Source organism: Pteropus alecto, unplaced genomic scaffold, assembly GCF_000325575.1.
Source record: "Pteropus alecto unplaced genomic scaffold, ASM32557v1 scaffold15, whole genome shotgun sequence".
In the NCBI taxonomy this organism is placed as follows: Eukaryota; Metazoa; Chordata; class Mammalia; order Chiroptera; family Pteropodidae; genus Pteropus; species Pteropus alecto.
Window position 1 is genome coordinate 1,242,801 of NW_006436286.1, and position 20,637 is coordinate 1,263,437.

The 20,637-nt window shown below is 59.4% G+C and overlaps 1 protein-coding gene across 1 annotated transcript in view; it reads right to left on the reverse strand.

Annotated features, from left to right (window-relative positions):
* The window catches only part of PRKCB (protein kinase C beta), a gene marked incomplete at its 5' end in the record, with an annotated part of 228,349 nt that overhangs the window by 5,108 nt on the left and 202,604 nt on the right, over positions 1-20,637 (reverse strand). The window contains 4 exons of the mRNA XM_006912548.1: positions 11,779-11,919; positions 15,611-15,718; positions 15,956-16,036; positions 19,517-19,655. Coding sequence (XP_006912610.1) covers positions 11,779-11,919; positions 15,611-15,718; positions 15,956-16,036; positions 19,517-19,655 — 469 coding nt within the window. The remainder of the gene's footprint in view (positions 1-11,778; positions 11,920-15,610; positions 15,719-15,955; positions 16,037-19,516; positions 19,656-20,637) is intronic.

Genomic DNA, 20,637 nt, shown 5'->3' on the forward strand with positions numbered 1-20,637 from the left:
ATCCCGTCACGGTACAGGAGACTCATCACAGAACTGTCGGAGGGAGAGAAAGAAATCTGAGACCAACTACCCGCCCATAGGGAAAAGGGGCAAATAAACAATGATGGCGTCCGTTTGATGCGCTGCCACGCGAGACGCTTTCCAAACGAGGAGATGCGGCAGATGTGACTGCTGTCCGTGGGCGCAGCCTGTGCCCAGTCTGAGAGCCGCACACACGGACGCGCGTGTGTGTGACATCGGCGTGCACGTTACGCACGCTCACAGAAATCGGGAGAGTCACACGCCCCTGCATGTTCTCCATCGCCTCTTAGGCTTGGTTGTGTTTGGAAAATTTAATTAATGATACTTTTACTTTTGTAATAAGAAAAAAAAAGCTATTTTAAACGGGGTCGCGATTGCCCCGGGAGAGAGAGGAAAAACAAACAGACAGAGCGGGAGAATTTAGCCCGACGGCGAAGGTCTCGCACGGTACCGCGTGACAAGGGCTGCCACCGAGCGCAGAGGCGAGGGGTCTTCCTGGAGGAGGTGGCGCCCGAGCGGAGCGGGCCCGAAAGGCAGGGCACTGCCCCTCAGAAGGGGGGAAGGGAGGTGCCCGCGGATGGGGTTGCTGGGGCGCTCGCATCTCCTGGGGAGGGAGCCAGCAGCCAAGAGACGGAGGGGGGTCTTTGGTGCTTGATAGCAAGTTTTACAAAAAAATTTTTTTTTTCCTTTAGAAACAACAGGCCGTGTTTTGTTTCCCGCAGAGCTCAGTTTAAACACCACCTCCTTAGAGAAGCTGCTCTGACCGCCTCCGAGAAGACCGGCTCCCCCAGCCTTCCTTCCATCGCAGAAGCACCCCGTCCGCTCCTCTCCCCGGAAATCACGTCCAAACACCCCGGTCCGTAACTACGTGCCTATGTCCCTGCGCGGCTGCTTCCTGTCTATCTCGCCTGGAAGCTGCTCTGCAGGAGCTGAAGCCCCATCCGCCTTGACTTCCCGGGGCTGAGCCCAGGCTCGGCGCCCAGCAGGCAGGCGCCCAGTGCTGGGGAGTGGGCGAAGAGCGGGGCCCATCCGGTGCTGATGACCGGCCGCGGATACTGGGTGAGCGCTCGGCAAGCGTGTCCTCCCGTCATCCCCGTTTCGAGGCAGACTTCCTGCACGAGGGGCTTCGGCACTCGACTGTGATCTAATCCCAGACCTGACGACCTAGCCGGACTCTGCTACCCGTCTTCTAGTTCATCGCCCGAATAAACGCACCAAGAGAAAGAAACGACACACCCCTTCGTAATCCCAACACCCCAAAACGACACGCCCATACACTGATGATGCTAATGTGTCGGTCAGTGTCTCGGATGGTTGGATGAATGGGCGAACGGGCGTTTTTTACTCTTTAAGCCAATGTAGATGCCATTTATTCTTTAGCCCATTTTTTTAAAAAAAAAAAAAAACAGACCAAAAACATCTAACCATCTTCCCGTGTCGACAGGTACCACATCTTACCTTTCCCTCACCATCCCTCTGAAACCCACGTCACTGGCTTCACATAAACCAGCTCGCAGAGAGCATTATCCTTCTGTTTGCCTGTGTCGTTAGAGCTGGGGCCCCCGCAGGTCTGAGAGACGGGCAGAAGTGGGGGTTCCCTCCACCTAACAGGAGACCGGAAACGTCAGCGTTTCCGCCAGGGTCCCACGGGGTAGAGGGGACGAACCAAGATCGGGAGTCTGGCTTTCTACCACTCCCACTGCCTCGTGAGTCGTACCCGACCGTGCGGCACGCATTTCAAAGTTAACTCGACCCCGGCACCATCCATCCCAGCCATACGACCTTGAAGCGAGTCAGCCGAGTGCCCCACACCTTGTGGCACGCAGTGAGGAGCGACTCGGCTGGTGGCTGCCGTGGACGGCTGACCAACCCACCTGTCCAGTGAGCAAGTCCAATGGGCGTGGCGGAGCTCCCAGGACAGAGGCGCCCCACAGGCCCCATCTCTCCTCCCCCTGCCACCCCTCCCCAACCCTAGCATGTTGCCCTGAAACGCCAAACGAAACCTTTGCCACCAAGGCGGTGGCTTAGGGAGGGAGCCACAGCGGGAAGCCAGGCCCTGGGCATCCCCGTCAGAGGAGGCCAGGAACAGACCCGTGTCCAGGGGCACGAGGGGCCGTTCCCGCGGCCGCCCGGGTGCCACACCTTGGACATTTCCAGCGGACTCACGAACCACCGGGGAGTGGCTACTTTTACACCCTGGGGGAGCGTTCTGTGGTTGTTTAAAAGAAACTGCACTTGTGAATACACGAGAGACAAGCTTTCCTTCCTCTGCCTTTCTGGGTCACGGATTTGTCTCCTCCACCCTCCAAAATCCACCGACATCAGAAGTCTCCATGGAGTTGGCATTTCTGCCAGGAGTGGCTGAGGATGTAGGAGGAAAACCAGAGAGCTCAACACCATAAACACGGGGTAGGAAAGGAGCTTCGACAGGAGGCAGGGCGTCCAAACGCGTCCCCGGAAAGACGCACGCGCCCAGGACCCCAGGAGCGACGAGGTGGCTGCGCCGACTTCGGCACGCTGACGCGCACTCTCTGAGACGCACGGGCGAAGCCGGCGCAGAAGCCGAGCGCGGCCGGCCGTGCGCGACCCTGGCCTCTCCAGAAGGCCACCCCAGAGCCCGGTCTCAGCGGGCAGCGGCGGGGGGAGAACAAAGGGGCCCGGCTAGCGGTCAAGGCAGGGGGCGGGGGGGGGAACGCACTTAATTTCACTGCGGAGCTGTTGATGTTGCTGACCTGTCGTTCCACTTTTTTCCAGGGTTTGGTTTCTCAGGAGGGAGGATCCAAGCACCAAATCACCTAGGGGGGTCAAGAACGCCGAGGCCAGGCTACGAGAGGCCATTCTGAGGACACCCTGACTCCACGAGGGAGATTTAAATAGAACAGGGTGGGGGGAGGCGGGGGACGGGAGCCAGACTGCGCCTGACGGAGCCAGGAGCCGATGCGGATTGTCATTAAGTGGCGAGCCGGGGACGGGAACGGGCCGCTCTGTCCCAAATGTGGACGGCGAGATAAGGCAGCGGCCCGAGGAGGAGGAGGGAGGAGGGACCAGGCTTGAGCAAAGGGGCTTTGAGGACGAGGGGGCGCAGCATGTGCACGTGCCGGGGCCGGTGCGCGGGGCCGGCCGGACGGGGCGTCTCTGGCGTGGGCCACGCGGCCGGCACATTAGCAGCTTTGTTTTTCCCGGGGGGACCTACTCTCTCCTCTCGGGGTGTCTGGTTTAGACGGGGCGGGGGAGAACCAGCCCCTCGGCAGGGGGCCCAGGCCGGGCCAATCGGCACCTTCCACCTGCACAATGAGCCACGTGGCCCAACATGTCCAGTAGGATCCAGCCTCAGGCCGCTGGGAACGTTAGGTAAACGGCTCTTTTGGGCAGAAGATGCTCAGACAATGGGAACAGAAGTCTGCAGGAGCTGCACGCCCGAGAAAGCCTTCTGAGAATGAACAGTGCCGTCTACACAGCAGGAGGCAACCCAGGGGACGCAGAGAAACGGGTTCCTCGGAGGTGACAGACGCTGGATCCAGCCGTCCCCGACACGTAAGCGCTTTCTGCTGCTGTTCAGACGTCAGTTTGAATCAGGCTCCCCTTGGCAGCCCGTAGGAGCTCCGATGAACACAGAGAGACGAGGTGGGTGCCGAGCGGACAGAGGGGACTCGCGAAGGAGGTGGCAGAGCGGGGTTCAGAGAGCGGGGAGGGCAAGCCGCACGGGAAGGGGGCGCACGGAGGGAAGGGGCGTGAAGAGGTCGAGAGGGCTGTGCAGAGAGGATGCAGGAGGTTGGGGCCACCCGCCCATGGGTGCCCGCCGGCCTCAACTTCCCCCTGACGCAGGGGATGGGGCCATCCGCCGAGACCAGGGGACCAGAGCTGTGGTTGGAGAGGCTGCACCGAGCCCCCTGCCCCCCGCCCCCAGCCGCTGGGCTGCACGCTGGAGCTGGACCTGGTCCCTCTGATGCCGACCGCCCATCTCCGAGCTCGACCCGCCGGCTCATCTCCCCATCGGCCCACCCTCTGGCAGACGGCTTTCTGGGGCGTCGCGATCAGCGTTGCAACCCGGACAGGGTTGATGGGAGGGGTCCAAGAAACCGGACTTCGCGAACATTCGCTCGACCCCAGAAAGTATTTAGACTCGGGATTGGACCGAGACAGGTTCGAGTCCCACGCCCCTGCACCCGAGTCTGGGGCACGAGGGAAGAGACGCCGCAGAGGCGAAGAAACGGGACTTTGAGTCGGCGCTCGGACTCGCCGCTGTGTGGCCCGGCCGTGGCCAGGCCAGCGAAGCTCTCTGGGCCTGTCCCTTGGCTGCGCAGGGGCGTGGGAACAGCGTCCACGTCGTGGGGTCGTTGCGAGGTCAGAGAAACAGAGCGTTCTGCTTTCTAGTACAATCGAATGATTTAACAGCGCACGCCTGACCCATTTCACGGCTACTTCGGTCAACAGCGCCGCTGATAAAATCCTGCACCCGCCACACGGCGTTGGTTTCTCGCCCTGGTTCCATCAGCCACGGAGGCGGCTCCCGGGCCCCTGACCGCTGGTCCGCAGAGTGGACGGGTCGGCCTCCTCCTGCGAGGCGCCTTCCGGTCTCAGCTTCCACGACGTGTCGGCGGTTCCGGCCAGGCGTACCCTAAGAATGTCACGCTCTCCCCTAGCACACAACTGTCTCGTCCACCAGTCAGTTCACACTGGGGGCGTCTGTGCCGGGGGGTGGTGGGTGAGGGGGGCAGTTCAAAGTCGTGCAGCTGGCAAGTGATGTAGCAAAGACGTCCCTGGCCAAGAACCCTGCACGTGGGACCACGCCGAGGGGGCCTGGCAAGACCTGTGCTTCCAGTGGGTGCTCCACGCGTGGGTGGCAGGCGGACGGAGAGAGAGAAGCAGAAAGACTTCCAGGCTTCCGTCCTAATCAGCCTTTGTTAGTGGCTACTTGTTAGTGCAGGGTGCAGCCTCACATTTTGGCCAAGATCTCTGCGAGCCCCACATTACAGATCACAAGAGCGAACAGCGCCGAGGGCACAGCGCCCGCTCCCGGACGAGCCCTCAATGAGCGCCTCATACCCAGGCTCCTGGTCGTCAGTCATCGGCCTCGAAATCAGAGCCTTCAGGGGCAAGTGAGATTTGCATCTTTTAAAATCCTGCCAAGGAATTGTACAAGGTGTGAATATGCTACTTGCTTGTGGCAATAATTTAAAATACACGTCAAACCGTTTGGATCGTGAGATGCTCGTCTTCCTCTTAGACGATGTCCCCGGCGGTCGCTTGCGTTTCTGCAACCAGAGCGTGAGAAGGCGCCTCGTGCCCCTCCGATGACCTTCCCCAGGCCACTGGACCCCGAGCAAACATCCCCACCTTTGCAGGCTCCACGCCCGCATCCGCGGTGTGGTGTCCGTGACACCTACCGCACGGAGTTGAGACAATGAGGTGGTCACTGAGAACAGCGCCTGGCACAGAGGAGGACTCGGTATTTCTTCCAAAATGTTTGAATAGCTTGAATTATTTAAAATCCCAATTTCCCCAAAGGGGTTGTTCTCTCGAGCATGTGGTACTTGGGGCGAGCTAGGGTCTGTTGCTAAATAAATCATAGTAAGTGAAGCCTTGGAGTTGGAATTTTAATAGCAAACACATGAAGGTCATGTGTCGTGGCTTCGGTTCGGAGGTGTCAGCCTGTCGTGCACACATCCGGACACGGGGACCCTCGCACGGCGTCGAGGGCAGTTGGGTTTGGAGGGAGATGTCGCAGGGACGGAACTGCAGCTCATTAAGGCAGCACCTAAGGCTTCCGACCTCAGCTCCGCAAGCGAGCTTTTCAGAGACAGAATCACCCAGAAACCAGGCCCTGCCAGCAGGAGTCCGTTTCTGAAGCAGCACTTCACCCCCGGAGGACGAGGGTGACAGAGGGTGGCCGGCAACGCCCGTGGTGTTTCGGAAACGCTATCACACGACAGGCCGGAACCCCGGGGAGCAGGGACAGGGGCTCTGGGCTCTGCCTTTCGGTCTGCAAGGCTCTGAGGCTTCCCGGACGTGCGGTGCCTCGAAATCCTGCGGGGCCCATGCGAAGTGACAGTGGCCCACGAGAGCAGCGGTGGCCGGGGTGGGTCTCCCGTGCTGCGGGCCGGGGTGGGCAAGGCCCGGCGCCCCAGTGGGCACGGAGGCGGGAGGGAGGGGTGCACTGACCACGAGGCAGGCCGCAGGGCCGGGGCCGCCCGGACGTCTGCGTCTGCTCCGGGCATGCTCACCAACCCCGCCCGGCGCACGGGGATGGCCGCATCCATTGGACTTTGGGGTGACACAGCCATGTTTGCCAGCGGGCGGGGCGCTGTACGCACCCCAGCATCTGACATGCCACGGACGGGGACGGAGCGGGCGGGGTGTCCTTGCCGCCTCCCCACTGTCTTCTTACTTTTCGACGTGCTGCGTCGACGCTGCCCCTGGGCGAGCCGACCTGATGGCCGCCTCCCGGGACGCAGCTGGGGCCTTGAGCCCAAGATCGGCGTCGTCTTCACGGCTAGTCCTGCACTGGGTGTCACGGATGTGGCTGGCTTCACTAGATAAACACGTGTGAACGCCATCAAGGTCTCAGTCGGGGTGTTCGCTTTAAACAGGTTTCGCTCGCATATCCTGCACCATGAGACTCTGCAAATCCCCTCCAAGAAAACACGCTCGCCCAGTGTGGCCCCGGCACACCGTGGGTGATGGCACGGCTGAATTCCGGAGAGCCCGGTTACAGCCCCCAGCCCCAGACCCCCCCAGACCACCACTGAGCCTACACACTGGCAGGAAGGTCACAGCCCTGCCTGGCCCGACGTCCCGAGAGCCAGCAGCTTCTCTGACCTCCTCCACCTTGAGTCCGTCCTGCCCGGCGACCGCGTGGGCCACTTGAGGGGCAGCTACACAGGCGGCCTGGAGAGATGCGCCTTCATCCGGGCCTCGTGCCCCAGGGGCGGAGCGTGAGTGTCTCCAGCCGCCAGGAACAGGCTGGGGCTGGGGACGCCAAGATGAGCTCAGAAGGAGACCACCAAACGCCCGCCACGTCCCACCGGGGTTGTCAGGAGAGCCTCTGGCTGGCCTCCCGCTTCATGCCTGTGTCTGCAGAAGTCGGGGAACCCTTCACAATCCCCGAGTCAGGTCGGCTATTTCTCTGCTCACCGCCCTCAGATAACCGCCCACCTCAGTGGCAGCAGACGCCGCAGGTCCAGAGTGGCCTGCACTGTCCCCCCCGCCCCATCCCTGGCCGCTCTGACCTCATGTCCCTTCACCCTCCGCCCTGCCCGCTCGGCGCGGCTGCCCTGCCTGGACTCTGGTCCCCCTCAAAGGTGCCAGGCAAGCTCCTGCCTCCGGGCCCCCTGCACCTGCTACCACCGCCCGCCCCACCCCCAGATGGGCATGCGGCTCGCTCGGCCCTCGCCTTCTTCCCGTCTTCGCTGACGTGCCCCTTTCTCAGCGAGGTTTTCCAACCACCGTGTTTGAGGCGCCCCTCGCCCTGACCCCGGGCCCCACCGCGCTCGCGGACGTCTGACATCGCCGCCCACTCCCGTGTTGTCGTTTGCCCGTTTGCCCCAGAATATAAGTTCTTCCACGGCAAGGATCCTCACTGTCTTCACTGCTATGTCTCCAGCACCTAGAACACCACCCAACGTCCACGAACGCCTGCCGAGTGGCTGACCCAGGCCGTCTGACCACGGCCACTCCAGAGGACAGAACCCGAACACACTGCTTCTCAGCCGACCGCCCGCGTGCGCGCGGCCGCATCCTCTGCCGGCCAGCGCGCAAACCGGCAGCTCCCGCCCACCGTGCACTGGCCCACGGCAGCCAGCCGCGAACCCCAAACCCCTCGGCCGGCACCGAAGTCTGTATGGAAGCTCACACACCCCTCACGGCCCTCGCCGTGCGACGCTGTGTACGGGTCATGGCAGGAGCCACAGCCCTCGCCACCCGGAGCCCAGCGACATGGGCATCGTGCCATTGTGTGGTCACGTGACGCCATGACAGGCACAACGCACACCCGAATTACAGCTCCGCACAAGAGGGGTGCAGCGTCCCCCACGGTCAGCTTACCCGACGGCCCGCTGAGCGTGGGGCAAGCCCTGCGGTGTCCCATCTGACGGCCACGTGCGCGTCCGTTCATTCTTCACTCACTCGGTAAACGCCGAGCACTGCTCCGTGCTGAGCCTCATGCTGAGCTCTGGGGTTTGACGGTGAAAGTCACAACCCTCCAGTTTTGCCAAAAGGACAGACCCGGTACTGAGCAAGAAGCGATGACCAAGCGGGAGAGCTGGTGGACCAGACACTAGCGCACGGTCCCTGCTTGGGAACAAGCACCTCCGAGACGGGTGACGTTCTGCTGGTTTGGGGAGGGAGAGGGGCAAAGCCCCAGAGGGGTGGGGGTGACATGCTTTATAATAAAGGCAAGGAAAATCTCAAGATATAGGAATGTTATGTTCTCTATGGGGGGTGGGGGGGTGGGGAGAGGGAGGGGGTGGCGCTCAGAAACGCTGGTTCTTGGCAGGAGCTGAAGTCGGGGAGGGGGCAGAGGCTGGAGCTCGGAGGTCCCCACAAAGCCACATACGCTAAGGAACAACAGACACCATTCTGGGGGCAGCGGGAGCCATCGGGGACCTTGCGACACAGTCAGACGCACATTCATAGGCGCCCTCGGCACCCCGAAACAGGGCCCCGAAGCCAGCGTGTTCCCCAGGTTTCCCACGGCACTGGGCGAACGGCGCCCACCACAGTGAGCAGCGGCGCCGAGCACGACTTAAAACCCCGGGTAAATTATTTTAACGATCCTGCCATCACAGCGGCCTTCGCCGCTGTCTGAACCCCCTCCCGGCTCCAGCCGTGTCTCTCCTGACGGCGCACACGAATCAGCACCCCTGACAGACACACGCGTGCCTCTCGATGTCCCACGAGGCACAGGGCAGTCTGCCTTGGGAACCCGTCACATGCACAGGCTGGGGGACCCGCTGCCTGTCCTTGGCTGTGTGGTCTTTTCGGATTACCCCCGAGAAAGCAGCTCTTTTCCTGAGCATCTTCCGTGAGCCAGGCGCTGGGCTAGACCTTTCACAGTCGTTGCGGCTTAGCAGGGACCTTCAACACATTTGACCGGTCACAGGCCTAATGGCGACCGGCTCAATGTCAACCTGACCTGGAGGCGCCATGGCCCAGAGGTGACAAATTGGTTAGCCCACGGCCGCACATGGCTCATGCATGCGTTGTATTCGGTCTGAAGGGTGTTTAATTTTCAAAACTACGTCGCCGATATATCGAAGACTAGTGAGGTTTCACGTAAAAGCCCCGACGAGGACGGAGCCCGGCTCACGAAGTGTTCAGGAAATGGCGGCCGTCATCATCCTGGAGAATGTAGAAATATCACAGCCGCTAGTCACCGGCGACGGAAGCGTCTGACTGTCCCGCTGCAGAGCGACACCCGCTGAGCCTGTTGGGAAGCTCGCTAGCCTCTGTCCCCACCATCCTCCTGGCCTCTTGGGCATCCGAGCCCATTATCTGGTCCTGGGAGCCACCACCCCTCCCCAGACTGGGCGAGAACCAGCGTCTACCTCTGAATGAGACTTCCTCCTGGGCACGTGCCTCGGGCCTCTGCCTGTGTTTTCCACACTAAACTTCTCAGCCTGGAGCGGTTGGGGTACCAGATCCCCATGAGTGCCCCCCAGAGTTTACAGTGTTCCCAAGGGATGCTGACACGGCCGGCCAGGGGACCACACTTTGAAAACCACTGTCCTACAAATTAAAGCATGAACCCCAAATGTCAGGGGGCTCAAAGTCGGTGGGGACGGGAGCACTTGCGTCTTTCCTCTGGCCGAGCAAGGCGAGGGGCGGTCCACGATCTGTGACCTCACAGACAGCTCCACAAACACCAGACGAGTCGTGGGTCCCACCTCCGAGTCCCCAGCTTCCCGAGGGGACAACATTCTCTTCTGGGTTGCCTCCTGGTCTTTCTCCAAATGGTTTGATAAAAGTGATCGACCGCCCACGCCTGGCAGGGCGCCTCCCGACCCAAACTGTACCCACGGACATTATTGCAAGGAGGGGCATCAGCGGGACTCGACCCCGTGCCCCTCAAAGCCGCTGCCCCCGAGACAGCGATGACTGTGTGACACTGCCAACAGAACCATCGCCAACTTCCCTGGGGTGCCTACCACACACCAGACGTGTACGGAGCACCGTATGCACTGACCCCCCCGATGGAGAACCCCCGTAACACCACCACCGAATTCCAGACGGCGAAACGGGGGCAGAGCCGGGGCGACATCGTCCGAGGTCACCACGATGATCAAGAGAAGATGTGTCAGACCCGCTGGGCTCACTGAGGGTCAGACACTGTTAGGGATCCTGGGCCCAACCCTACGTCTGTTTTAAGATGGGTGCTGATTACCTGGAGGATGACAGACACCTGGAGGTGATGTCATATGGGACGTGCTTGCAAGTGGGGGTGGTGGTGAGCCTGGAAATGCCAGGATTCAAGAGCATAAGACCAGCAACAGCAGCTGTCTGAAGGTTGCTCTGCAAAGTAAGTAGCTCCGGATGACAGATGGGACCCAGGGATGGCGGTCTGGGGAGGCTGATTTGAAATCGGGACAGAGTTTGCAGTGACCAGAGGGCCGCAGACTGGAGCGGCTGCCCCTACAAGACCTGCCTCCTGACACCAGGAAGGGCCCAGGGAGAAACGGGACTCACCAGTGACGCTATGTTCTGATCATTTGAGGCGCACGGGGTGGGGGAGATGTGACAGGCATGGGGAGGCCTTCTTCAACTACCTGCCCTTTGGCCCTGGGTGACTGATGGAGTCGGACGGCCTGTCACGAGGGGCTGAGTGACCGTGGACAGAGCGCTCGCCCTCTCTGAGCCTCTGTGTCTATCACCGGGACGTAACTCGATGCTACGTGCGAAGTGCTTAGTGTGCTGCCTGGCACGTAACGAGTGGCCAAGGAGTTAATAATAATAAGACTAAAATAAGTACCATTATTGTGGTCATTTTCTTCATCTTAATATCCAAGATCCTCACGACTTTAAGTGTCGGTGACAGCAGTTACGTTCACTTTTCGGCCTCGGTAGGCAGTTTGCCACCCGTAATCAAGTCCCTGGGTCTCCGCCCCACGTAACCCAATAAATAAGCTTCTTCCCAGCGGAGTCGCCGCTCTGATTAAATCGGGTGCCGACAAGTACTCCCTGCTGAGCCTCTGGGGATGGAAAACCTTCCTCCTGGGGACCTTAATTCCCATGTTATAAACGGTCTCTCAAAGCCGCAGCTGCACTCAGGGCCTCCGGGAGGTCAGTGAGCAGGCCGGCTTCGCGTTTCGGGGGTGCCGGCTGGGGGTGCTGTCTCACTTACTGACTTACTTTAGAATCGAATTTAAATACTGTCGAGATAAACAGCATGGCCTTTTCTACGCCTCTACCAAGAGAAATGAGACAGTCGGATCCAGAAAAGCACAAGGGCAGAATCGGCCTGTTTGCCACAGTCCGAAAATGGACTTGAGCGCGGCTCGCCCAAGGGTCATTCCCAAAAAGGTGCCAGCGAAGACAGGTACAATAATTAAACCAGCGAGACTCCCAAACTCAGCATCCATCGCCTCCCCCGCGTAGACGGAGGACGCGCTTTCTGGGTGCACCGCTCCCTGTTCCGCGCCCACCGACTCTGTGCAGCAGCGGGAGATATTCCAGGGCCCCCGAGAGCGGCGAGCACACGCCACCGGACACGGGACAGGCGTGCGGGGTGCGCGAGGCCCACGGCACACACGGTTTACTTACGGCTTTCGGCTTATACGGGGGCTGGATCTCTTTGCGTTCGAGTTTCTCCCAGTCTATGTACCGGAAGAATGCATGTTCTTTGATGTCTCGCTCGCCTTCGGGTCCGCAGCCCAGACGTTTGCCTGGGTGTTTGGTCATCAGCTTCAAGAGAACAGAGAAACGTCGCATGTCACGAGCTTCGGGAGGAGACACGCGACACGCGCAGGAACCGTTCCTCCGATGAACTGCCCAGCTCATCGTGAGTTTTTGCTTCTCGTCCCAGCCAGGACCTCCCGGCCAGGCCTTCGTAACAGGAGGGCCCTGAGACGTGCTCCCCGCTCCTTGTCCCACAGCACGGTCACTAGTGATTAATTAAACCTAAGCCTAGATGGGGCCCTGAATGTCAAGTTAGACATGTCGCACGATACATTTCGGTGGAAGCATGAGTTTTATGCAATTACTGGCACATTGAATGAGAATAGCTTCAGGATCTTCCCATTCTACCCCCACCGCGAGAAAACAGGAGTTTGATCAGGCAAAGGCCACATTCGTTCGGATAATATTTGCATTTCTCCGCAGAGCCCTTGCGAAAATGACAAAACGGGAGAAAAAATATTAGTCGAAAGGGCCTGAGTTCCAAGTAATTACTTTCTGGAAGCTCATTAGACAGTGAAAACCTCGCCCAGCTCGTATCACACATTATACTAAACTCCGCTGAGGTTTCTTTGGTGCTCCGTTTAAATTACTTAATTATCTAAACCCTCCATCTTTGGGTCTCTGAGCCCCTGCTAAATGACAAGACGGATAGATGCTCTAAGATGAAGCCAGACAGACTTCCTCTTGCAAATGAATCCAAAGCAGCTTGAAAACATCTCCACTTCACGACTTTGGCAAACCCGCAGGGAAAAACAGGAGTTGGTGATTAAAAACAAACAAACTGGCCAGAGGGCATCGAAATGAAAATAAAAGCGGCTGGAACATACAAGGCCAAGAAGCTGCCCAGAGTTGGCTGGACACCAAGATTTTTGCCCAGGATGTGCAGATTTGGGGGACGGAGGGGCCCAGCAAGTCACACCTACTCTGCTGGGCATCCAGCTTAGCCAGATTCCTGACTACCAGATAGCTGGTCACTGGAAACCACCGCACCCCCAAACACACATATATACAGATGATACTTTCCATCTGTGCTTTACCTTCCAGGGGGAAAAAGAATCGGGCTCGCTCGTACATTCTACGCAGCTTCTTTACTTATTTACATGCACGAACTTGCGTGATTCTCAATAACCCAGTGACTTGGGTGTGTCGTTTTTCCCAGTTGAATGGCAGGGCAGTTGACCCTCAGAGAGGCTAAGTGACTGGCAAGGGCTCAGAGGTAGTAAGTGGCAGAGCTGGGGCTGGATCCCTCCTCCAACTCCAAAACTTGGGCTTTTAAGAGGGATGAGAGAGCGTCTGGCGTGCGCTTTCCCCCGAGACATTCGTGGCTTGGCGTGGCCAGGAAAGGTTACCGCAGGGCGAGCAAACCGAGCCAAGCCTCGACATTTGTGCAGGATAGGGATGGAGGGCAGCAAGGGCCATGAAGGCCTGGGTACCGATTCGACCGTTGGGAGCGCGGTCCGCGATGGTCGACGCGGGAGGGGCCATCTGGGCAAAGTTCCACCGATTGTTTTTGGTGCAAAACAGGGTCTTTCGCGGGCTGGACTTCGAAAGGGTGTTTTCAGTCGCAGTGGGGATGTTTTCGAAAGCCTTGCTCAGTTTCTGTGTGAGCAGGAGGCTGCCAAGTTAGGACACGCCACTGCAGAAAAGCCTGGGCCCAGCGCGTTCGGGCCCAGCTCCCGCGGTCTGAGCCGTGGCGCCCGAGGCAGTGCAGACAGCTGGGTTTAATCAGCACTCCTGTCTCTGGTCCCTGATCGCCTCCCAGATGCACCCCCTGGGGCCCCTGTTCAGGAGGAAGCGTTTGGCTGTCAGCTTGAGCATCGCCCCGTCTTTGGAGGTGCAGCCTTGAAGAGCGAGCTCGTACTGAACTCACTCCACTTTGCTTGGAAAGGTCCCCAAACCCAAGGTTCGGAAAGTCACCCTGGTTAACCCTGAAGGTGACGGGTCGTAACTTAATAGAAATCCGCTCTACTAGGAAAAGTGCTAATTAGAGCTGAAGCTGAATGCAGCTGACCTGGAAAAGCCTTTCTCCTCCATGACCCAGTTCGAGCCCCCAGCTGTCCAGGCCCCGCCGAGCTGAGAAGGGGAAGGTCCTGAGCCCGGGCTGAGCACCTACTATGCGCCAACACCACTCAAGGAGCTTTCTCTTATATTGAACGCTCTCAAAAACTGTTCCGTGAATATCAAGCTTCCATTTTTACAGATAAAGACACAGAAGCCTAGAGATGCAAAGTAACGTGCTCGAGACTATGCACTTCGGAAGTGAAAGGGTCGAGACTGGCAAAGGGCCTCTCGATGTCCCAAACCGCCCCCTTTACAAATTCCTCTCTCAGGGGGATGCAAACGCAGGTGACGGCAGGATCCGGCCCTGGCGTTGGTAAACAGTGTGGGAGCAGAGCCCGGGCCCTAGGTGGCTCTCCCGTGCTCACTGCTCCCTCGTGCAATGCTGTCATCCCTCCCGTCTACAGACGAGGTCAAACGGCCGCCCTGCTGTCGCCGGGTGGATGCCGCGGGGACCCAGGGAGAGAGAATGGGGCCGGACGGGGGTTTCTGCAGACTGGAGAGGGCACGACCCCGCTGAGCGCCACGGGGCCTGCAGCGGTCTGTGCTGACCTTGCTCTGTACCCTCTTTTCTCCACGAGCCCCGCTTGAGCTTATAACGACCCCGCAGGCCTCTGCCCGCCTCAGCCCCGCAAAGCCAGCAGCTCCCACCACGGCACGCGCGGCTTCCCCAGGGCCGTATGCACCTTCCCCCCCGGCCAGCCGGAACCCAAAGCTTCGGCGATTCGCCGAGAACGAGGGTTCCATCGGTGTGACAGGCGCTTGGGGACTGGAGCGCTGAGCCCGCTGCCTGAGTTTCCCAGCTTTCCTCCGCCCATGCCGGCCCGCGTGGCCTCTGACGGTCAGGAAGGGCAGGGCAGTGGGGCGTCTGCAGCCCTGGCCCATTCGGGGCACAGGTGGTTCGGGCGCCACCAGCCGGCAGCCCTGCTCCCACCGTGAGGACGGCCCCTGATCCCGGCCATGTCTCCGTTGGGGTTGACGAGCTACCGCCTTCGGACAACACGTGTAAGGACCTGGCCCGCAAGCCACAGGGGGAGCTTTTCAATGCCCGGACTTCACCTTCGGGCCAAGGTGGAGGGCTGAGCATCAGGTCCTCCCAGAAGAGAGGACCACTGCCCCCCAGGGACCTGCCGGCCGCGGCGACCACACCCAGGGCCTGATGGCGGGTGCATGCAAGCGACCCGCGCCCGCGAGCCCATGCCCCGCCTCATCACAGGGGCGCCCACACTTGCCGCCTGTGGACGGCGTGGGGGCTTGGCGACCCTGAACCTGGTCAGCTGATCTAGAGAATCCCGTGAACGTGATACTGCCTGTCTTCTTAGAACAAAAGCCGCACGCTCAGTGTTACCCTCATGCACACGCACACACGCAGGCACATGCACACGCAAAGCACACACGCACATGCAAGGCACACACATGCACACGCACACATGCACACGCACACACGCACACACACGCACGGGCACCGCTGACGGACTGGCGCCCTCTGCTCTGGGGTGGGGGTGGGTAGCAGGTCCCAGCCAGGGCTGGGGCTGGAGGCGGGTGAGGGGTGGAGCTCGGCCTCTGCCCCCCACTCCCCCGCCCTGCCTGAGCCCTGCACATGGAGGTCCTGGCCCCAAGCCTCGAGGGGCTCACTCACCCCTTTGCAGATGGCCACGGCCTCCTTGGACATGGACTTCGGGTAGGCCACGGTGTGCTCCATGATGGACTGGAAGAGCTCGTCCTCGTCCTCCCCTTCGAACGGCGCCTGTGGGACGGAGGACCAGTGGAGGGGCGCCCTGCCGGACTCCCCACTGCTCTGACCCGCAGGTCCCTCCCTGGGGTTCCCGGGAGCCTGCACTCTGGGGCGTCCAATGGCCAACAGCCAGGGTTAGCCCCGAGGCCGTGGCGGTCGGAGGCTCCGACTGACGAGCTGGAGGCCGGCGGAGGGGACACGGGTGGGGGCGGGGTGGACACTGAGCACGGGTCACTCGGAATCAGTTACCTGCCCGGCCAGCATTTCGTAGAGCAAGACTCCGAAAGCCCACCAGTCCACCGACTTCCCGTAGGGCTGATAAGCGATGATCTGGAAAACAGAAGGTGTCCCGTCAGGCGGGGCGGCCCGTCTCGCCGGAGACCGGCACCGCTTCCTCTTCGGCGGCGGCGGGGGGTGGGGGGCGGAGGGAGAGGGCTTCCTTTGCCTGTCCCCTGCCTACCGTGAAAGAGAGAACTGGCCGTCGCAGTCCCAGAGGCGGGCTGCTGGCTAAGAGGGTGGGCGGGGGCCGGGGTCCGCCCGAGCTGTTTCTCTTACGGGCCGAGTGTCCTCTAGAGGTCCCTGCAGGCGGGGACATCGGTGGGTGCCACTCTGCCTTTGCAGCACTTAGGGTGCTGTGTTACTTTTAACTTTGATACCACGAACGTGGCCTTTTTAAGGAGAAAAATTACTGTCCTTGTTTTTCGGTACAAAAGTGGGAACATGAACGTTACAAGGTGAAAGTATTTAAAATGACCGAACCGTGCACTTAGAACTGGATAAGGTGGTAAATTGTATATATTTTTGTTTACCAAATTTTAAAAAATGAAGTTAAAAAATATAATAGCATTTATTAATATTTTACTATTCATTTAAAAGCATAGATAAGCTAAGAGAATACAATGAAAATCACCCATGATCCTCTATCAAGAGAAAAAAGATGAGTGATATTTCATCAATCTCCTTCTACGGTCTGTCGATACGTGTTAAATTTGGTATGGATGTACGTGTTAACATGCACAATTTTAATAAAGTGCTTTATTCCCTTATAATTTCCAGGCTAATATCTGTGCCCCGACATAACCAGGTCTTACCTCTGCATAGAGCTCCCTGAATGGCTACACCAAAACCTACTTTATCAATTCTCCATTGATTGGATTCCTTCCGATGCTACAACAGAGCCTCGTAGCGAGGCGTTTGCACGTCTGTCCAATTATTTTCCTAAGATAAACACCCAGAAGCAGAATGGGTGGATCGCCTGGCACACACAGGTTTCAGGTCTGGGGTACTTATGACCTCAGTACGGGCCAAGGCCACATCTAGCACAGCTGTGAGCGGCCAAGTTGCTGTGAGCGGGGCGTGAACTCAGTGTGTCGCAGGGGTCAGAGGTGAGACGGGGCGTGAGCTCAGTGTGTCGCAGGGGTCAGAGGTGAGACGGGGCGTGAGCTCAGTGTGTCGCAGGGGTCAGAGGTGAGGCGGGGCGTGAACTCAGTGTGTCGCAGGGGTCAGAGGTGAGACGGCAGAGGCAAAAGGCCGAGACTTAGGGTCCCGCCTGCCGTTCCCCACTTGCGTGACCTGGGGAGGAGTCACTGAACTTCTTGGTCTCAGTCTCCCGTGCACCAAACGAAGTTTAATTTGATGTCCATGTCACGGGGCTTTGTGAGAATGAGAGACGAGCCCGTGCCGCTCACTACCATGCCCTCGACACGTCTGCTAGCACCCGAGGGTCCTCTGATTCTGCGATCGCTCGTTTTGCTCGGTAAGTGAGTCTGAGCAAACGCGGGCTGCTTCTCACCGCCTACCGCGGCTCCCACTCGGAGATCGGAGACACCCTCCGAGGAGAATTAACTGCCAGAGGCCGAGGAGACAGCTTCCCGGGAGGACGCGTCTCCCCGAAAGTGTCCTCACACTTTTAAAGTCCAGCCTTATCTGATCCTCATGACGACCTTACGACTTCCCCCTTCACAAAGGATGGCGGAGCCTGGGGCAGTGACGGTCCCACGGGTGTGGTGGCCCGCTGACCTCGGGCCCGCAGCCCGTTCCATCAGCTTGGGGCTTCTCGGGCACACTTGAGGCACGACCACCGGGACTCTCGAGGGCCACAGACACCGGGCCCCCCCTGAGTGATCCTGATCCGCTCGGCCTAGGGTGACGCGTGGGCACCCTGCATTCTCAAAGCCCCTCGGGCGACTTTCAAGTGCAGCAACAGGTGAGAACCAGAGATGACGGACTCAGGCATGTGGAGGACTGTTCCGATGTCCTAACTAACTGATGGCCATGTCCCAAGGTGCGCCACACAGGGAGAACTCTGCGGCCGCCCCAGAAAGGATTAATTCCTCGTAAGGATGACTTCTGGATTACTCAAGGGATGCGAGAATACGTTTATACCGTGAAAACTTAAGCAGTATCAGACGGAGCCAAACTTCCCGTCACCAGAGACGGTCGAGGCTGTAAACCCTCAACCTTATGGCTTGTCTACACTCTTACACGCCTAGACACGCACTCGCAGGAAAGACACGGCAGCGCCGTGCGCTAGCCCCACAAACAGGATCATATCGTATTTACCGGCGTGCGCCTCGATCCTTCTCTGAATGTGCCTCCCACGCCGACCTGCATCTACCCGACTCGCTCTTTCGAATCGACGCCCAGTAGTGGTCCACACTGTAAACAACTCGGTCTTTGGCCCCGCCCCCAGCCGACAGCCACCGCTCAAGTGCAGGGTACTGACCTTCGTAAAGGCTGCGCAGTACCCCCAGGTGTGACGCAGCACGCTGTGGCCAGCCACCCCCCAGTGACAGACCCCGAGTCGGTCTTCTGCTGCTCGTTATTTAAAAACGGTGCTGCAGTGGAGATGGGCCTTTGAACACATCCCCTCCCGCTGCGTGTGCGCGTGCACATGTGTGCGTGCGTGTGTGCACGCGCCTGTGTGTGTGTGTGTGTGTGTGAACTCGGTCCCTAAAGAGGGACAGCTCTGGTAAAAGAGAACGCAGGTTTAAAATTCTGTGCCAAGCTGTTTCGTTACACAGGGCCACCTGTCCCCATTGTTACATGTCCAGTGACAAATGGTTAAGAAGGGAGGGAAGGATTCTAGAACGTCCATTGCCAGGACTTGGGACCACACCCTCAGCTCCTCACAAAGCCAACCAGCGGACTGCAGGGAGAGGAGCCCTCTGGGCACCGATGCAGAGAAGAAGGGAAAGCCACCCCGTGACAAGCGGAGAAGCCCGTCCGACCACTGACCGTCACCTCGGGGAAAGGAGGGACACTGGGAAGAAATCTCTACCCTCCCGTTTACACCCTCCTCACAGGAAGACAAATTACGAGCCTCCCGGGTTCATTCAGCACGACCACTGCACACCTGTGAGGTCGCAGACCCTGTGTCATGGGTCTGCCCCGGGGACCTCTCTTCCTCCCTGTCCCTCCTTTTCATGAACGCTCCAGTGTCATAATAGGAAGTACCATATGGCCACAAGCCACAGCGGCTTGACGAAGAATTTTACTGATGTGTGGTGGATGGTTCTTTTGCGTTCTATTTCCATTTTCTCCCAAACCTCGATGTATTTTGGGCCCGAGCTTCTGGATGCAAGCTGAGTTAATTTGCATGTGTGACCCTAAAGGAATGCTTTAGCGTACAGGAGGGGAACCGGCCCGTGGCCCGCTCGCCGGCTCGCCCACCCTAAAGGAATGCTTTAGCTTACAGGGGGGGTGAACGCCCGTGGCCCGCTCGCCGGCACGCCCTGGCCCGTCCCCCGCTTGGCTGCCGCCCCCGGGGGCGGCACCGCGTGGACGTGCGCCGGGGGCTCCGGCTCTCACCTCGGGGGCGATGTAGTCTGGAGTGCCGCAGAAGGTCTTGGTGGTCACGCCGTCCCACATGTTCTCCTTACACATGCCGAAGTCGGCGATCTTCACGTGGCCCTCGGAGTCCAGCATCACGTTGTCGAGTTTTAGGTCGCTGTGGTGGACAGAAGAGTTTAGGGACTTCGTTAGATGCTACTTAATTGCAAGTCAACCAACAGCCACTCGTTCCCAGGAGAGACACCGGACGAGGACGAGCCAGCCCCTGCCCTCTGACGGCTTGGGACTGAGCAGAGAGATGGAGAATGGTCCACAACCCCCTGCGTTTTGCTGCTTCTACGGAGCCAGCTGTCTCACGAGGACACCGTGAGACACCGGCTCTGAGATGAGACAGCCACAGAAAGCCGCGTAGTGTCCCGCAGGCTTCTCGTGGCCAGGAGCACTTCACACGTGCGGCTCACGGAGCCCTCGCGTTTTACAGGAAGACAATCTTTCATCAGATTGTTTACATCTCTGAAGATCACGGAGGGGAAAAAAACAGGTCGAGAGAACCCGATCTAATTCCAAGTGCTCCGAGCTCTCGTAGGTCACAGCCGGGACTTCCCAGCAATTTCTTCCAATCGGAAACTACCTGCCGTGCCCTTGTTATGTGACAGGCACTGCGCCGGGAGCTGGGCAGACACGGCGGGCGAGATGAACGCGCACCTGCTCTAGTTCAGATGAAACTCGCAGAGCAGAGAGGAAGACGGAAGTATTCGCGTCCGCGAAGGACTGTTAAAGACTATTACAGGGTGGCGCAAAGAGGAGGGCGCGACAGACACCTCAAACGGGCGTCGGGAGGACACCTGTGCTGATGAGGAGAGCCTGATGTGTTAGGGACCGCTGCACGTTCCCAGCACACAGGGCGACTCCAATATCTATCCGCTTTCCTCCTCCCCGAACACCTGTCCAGGTCGACGCTTGGTGCTTTAGCACCAAGGAGCAGGGAAGAGCCATGGGCCAGGCCTCCTCGGTCCCCGTGGAAGCCCAGCGCCCTGGGAGGTCAGGGGACCTGCTGCTGCTCAGCTCAGACCTCTACCCTCAGTTGTCTTCGCTGGGCAGGGGACCTCTGGGGTTTCTGCCTGTCCTAGCATCATGGG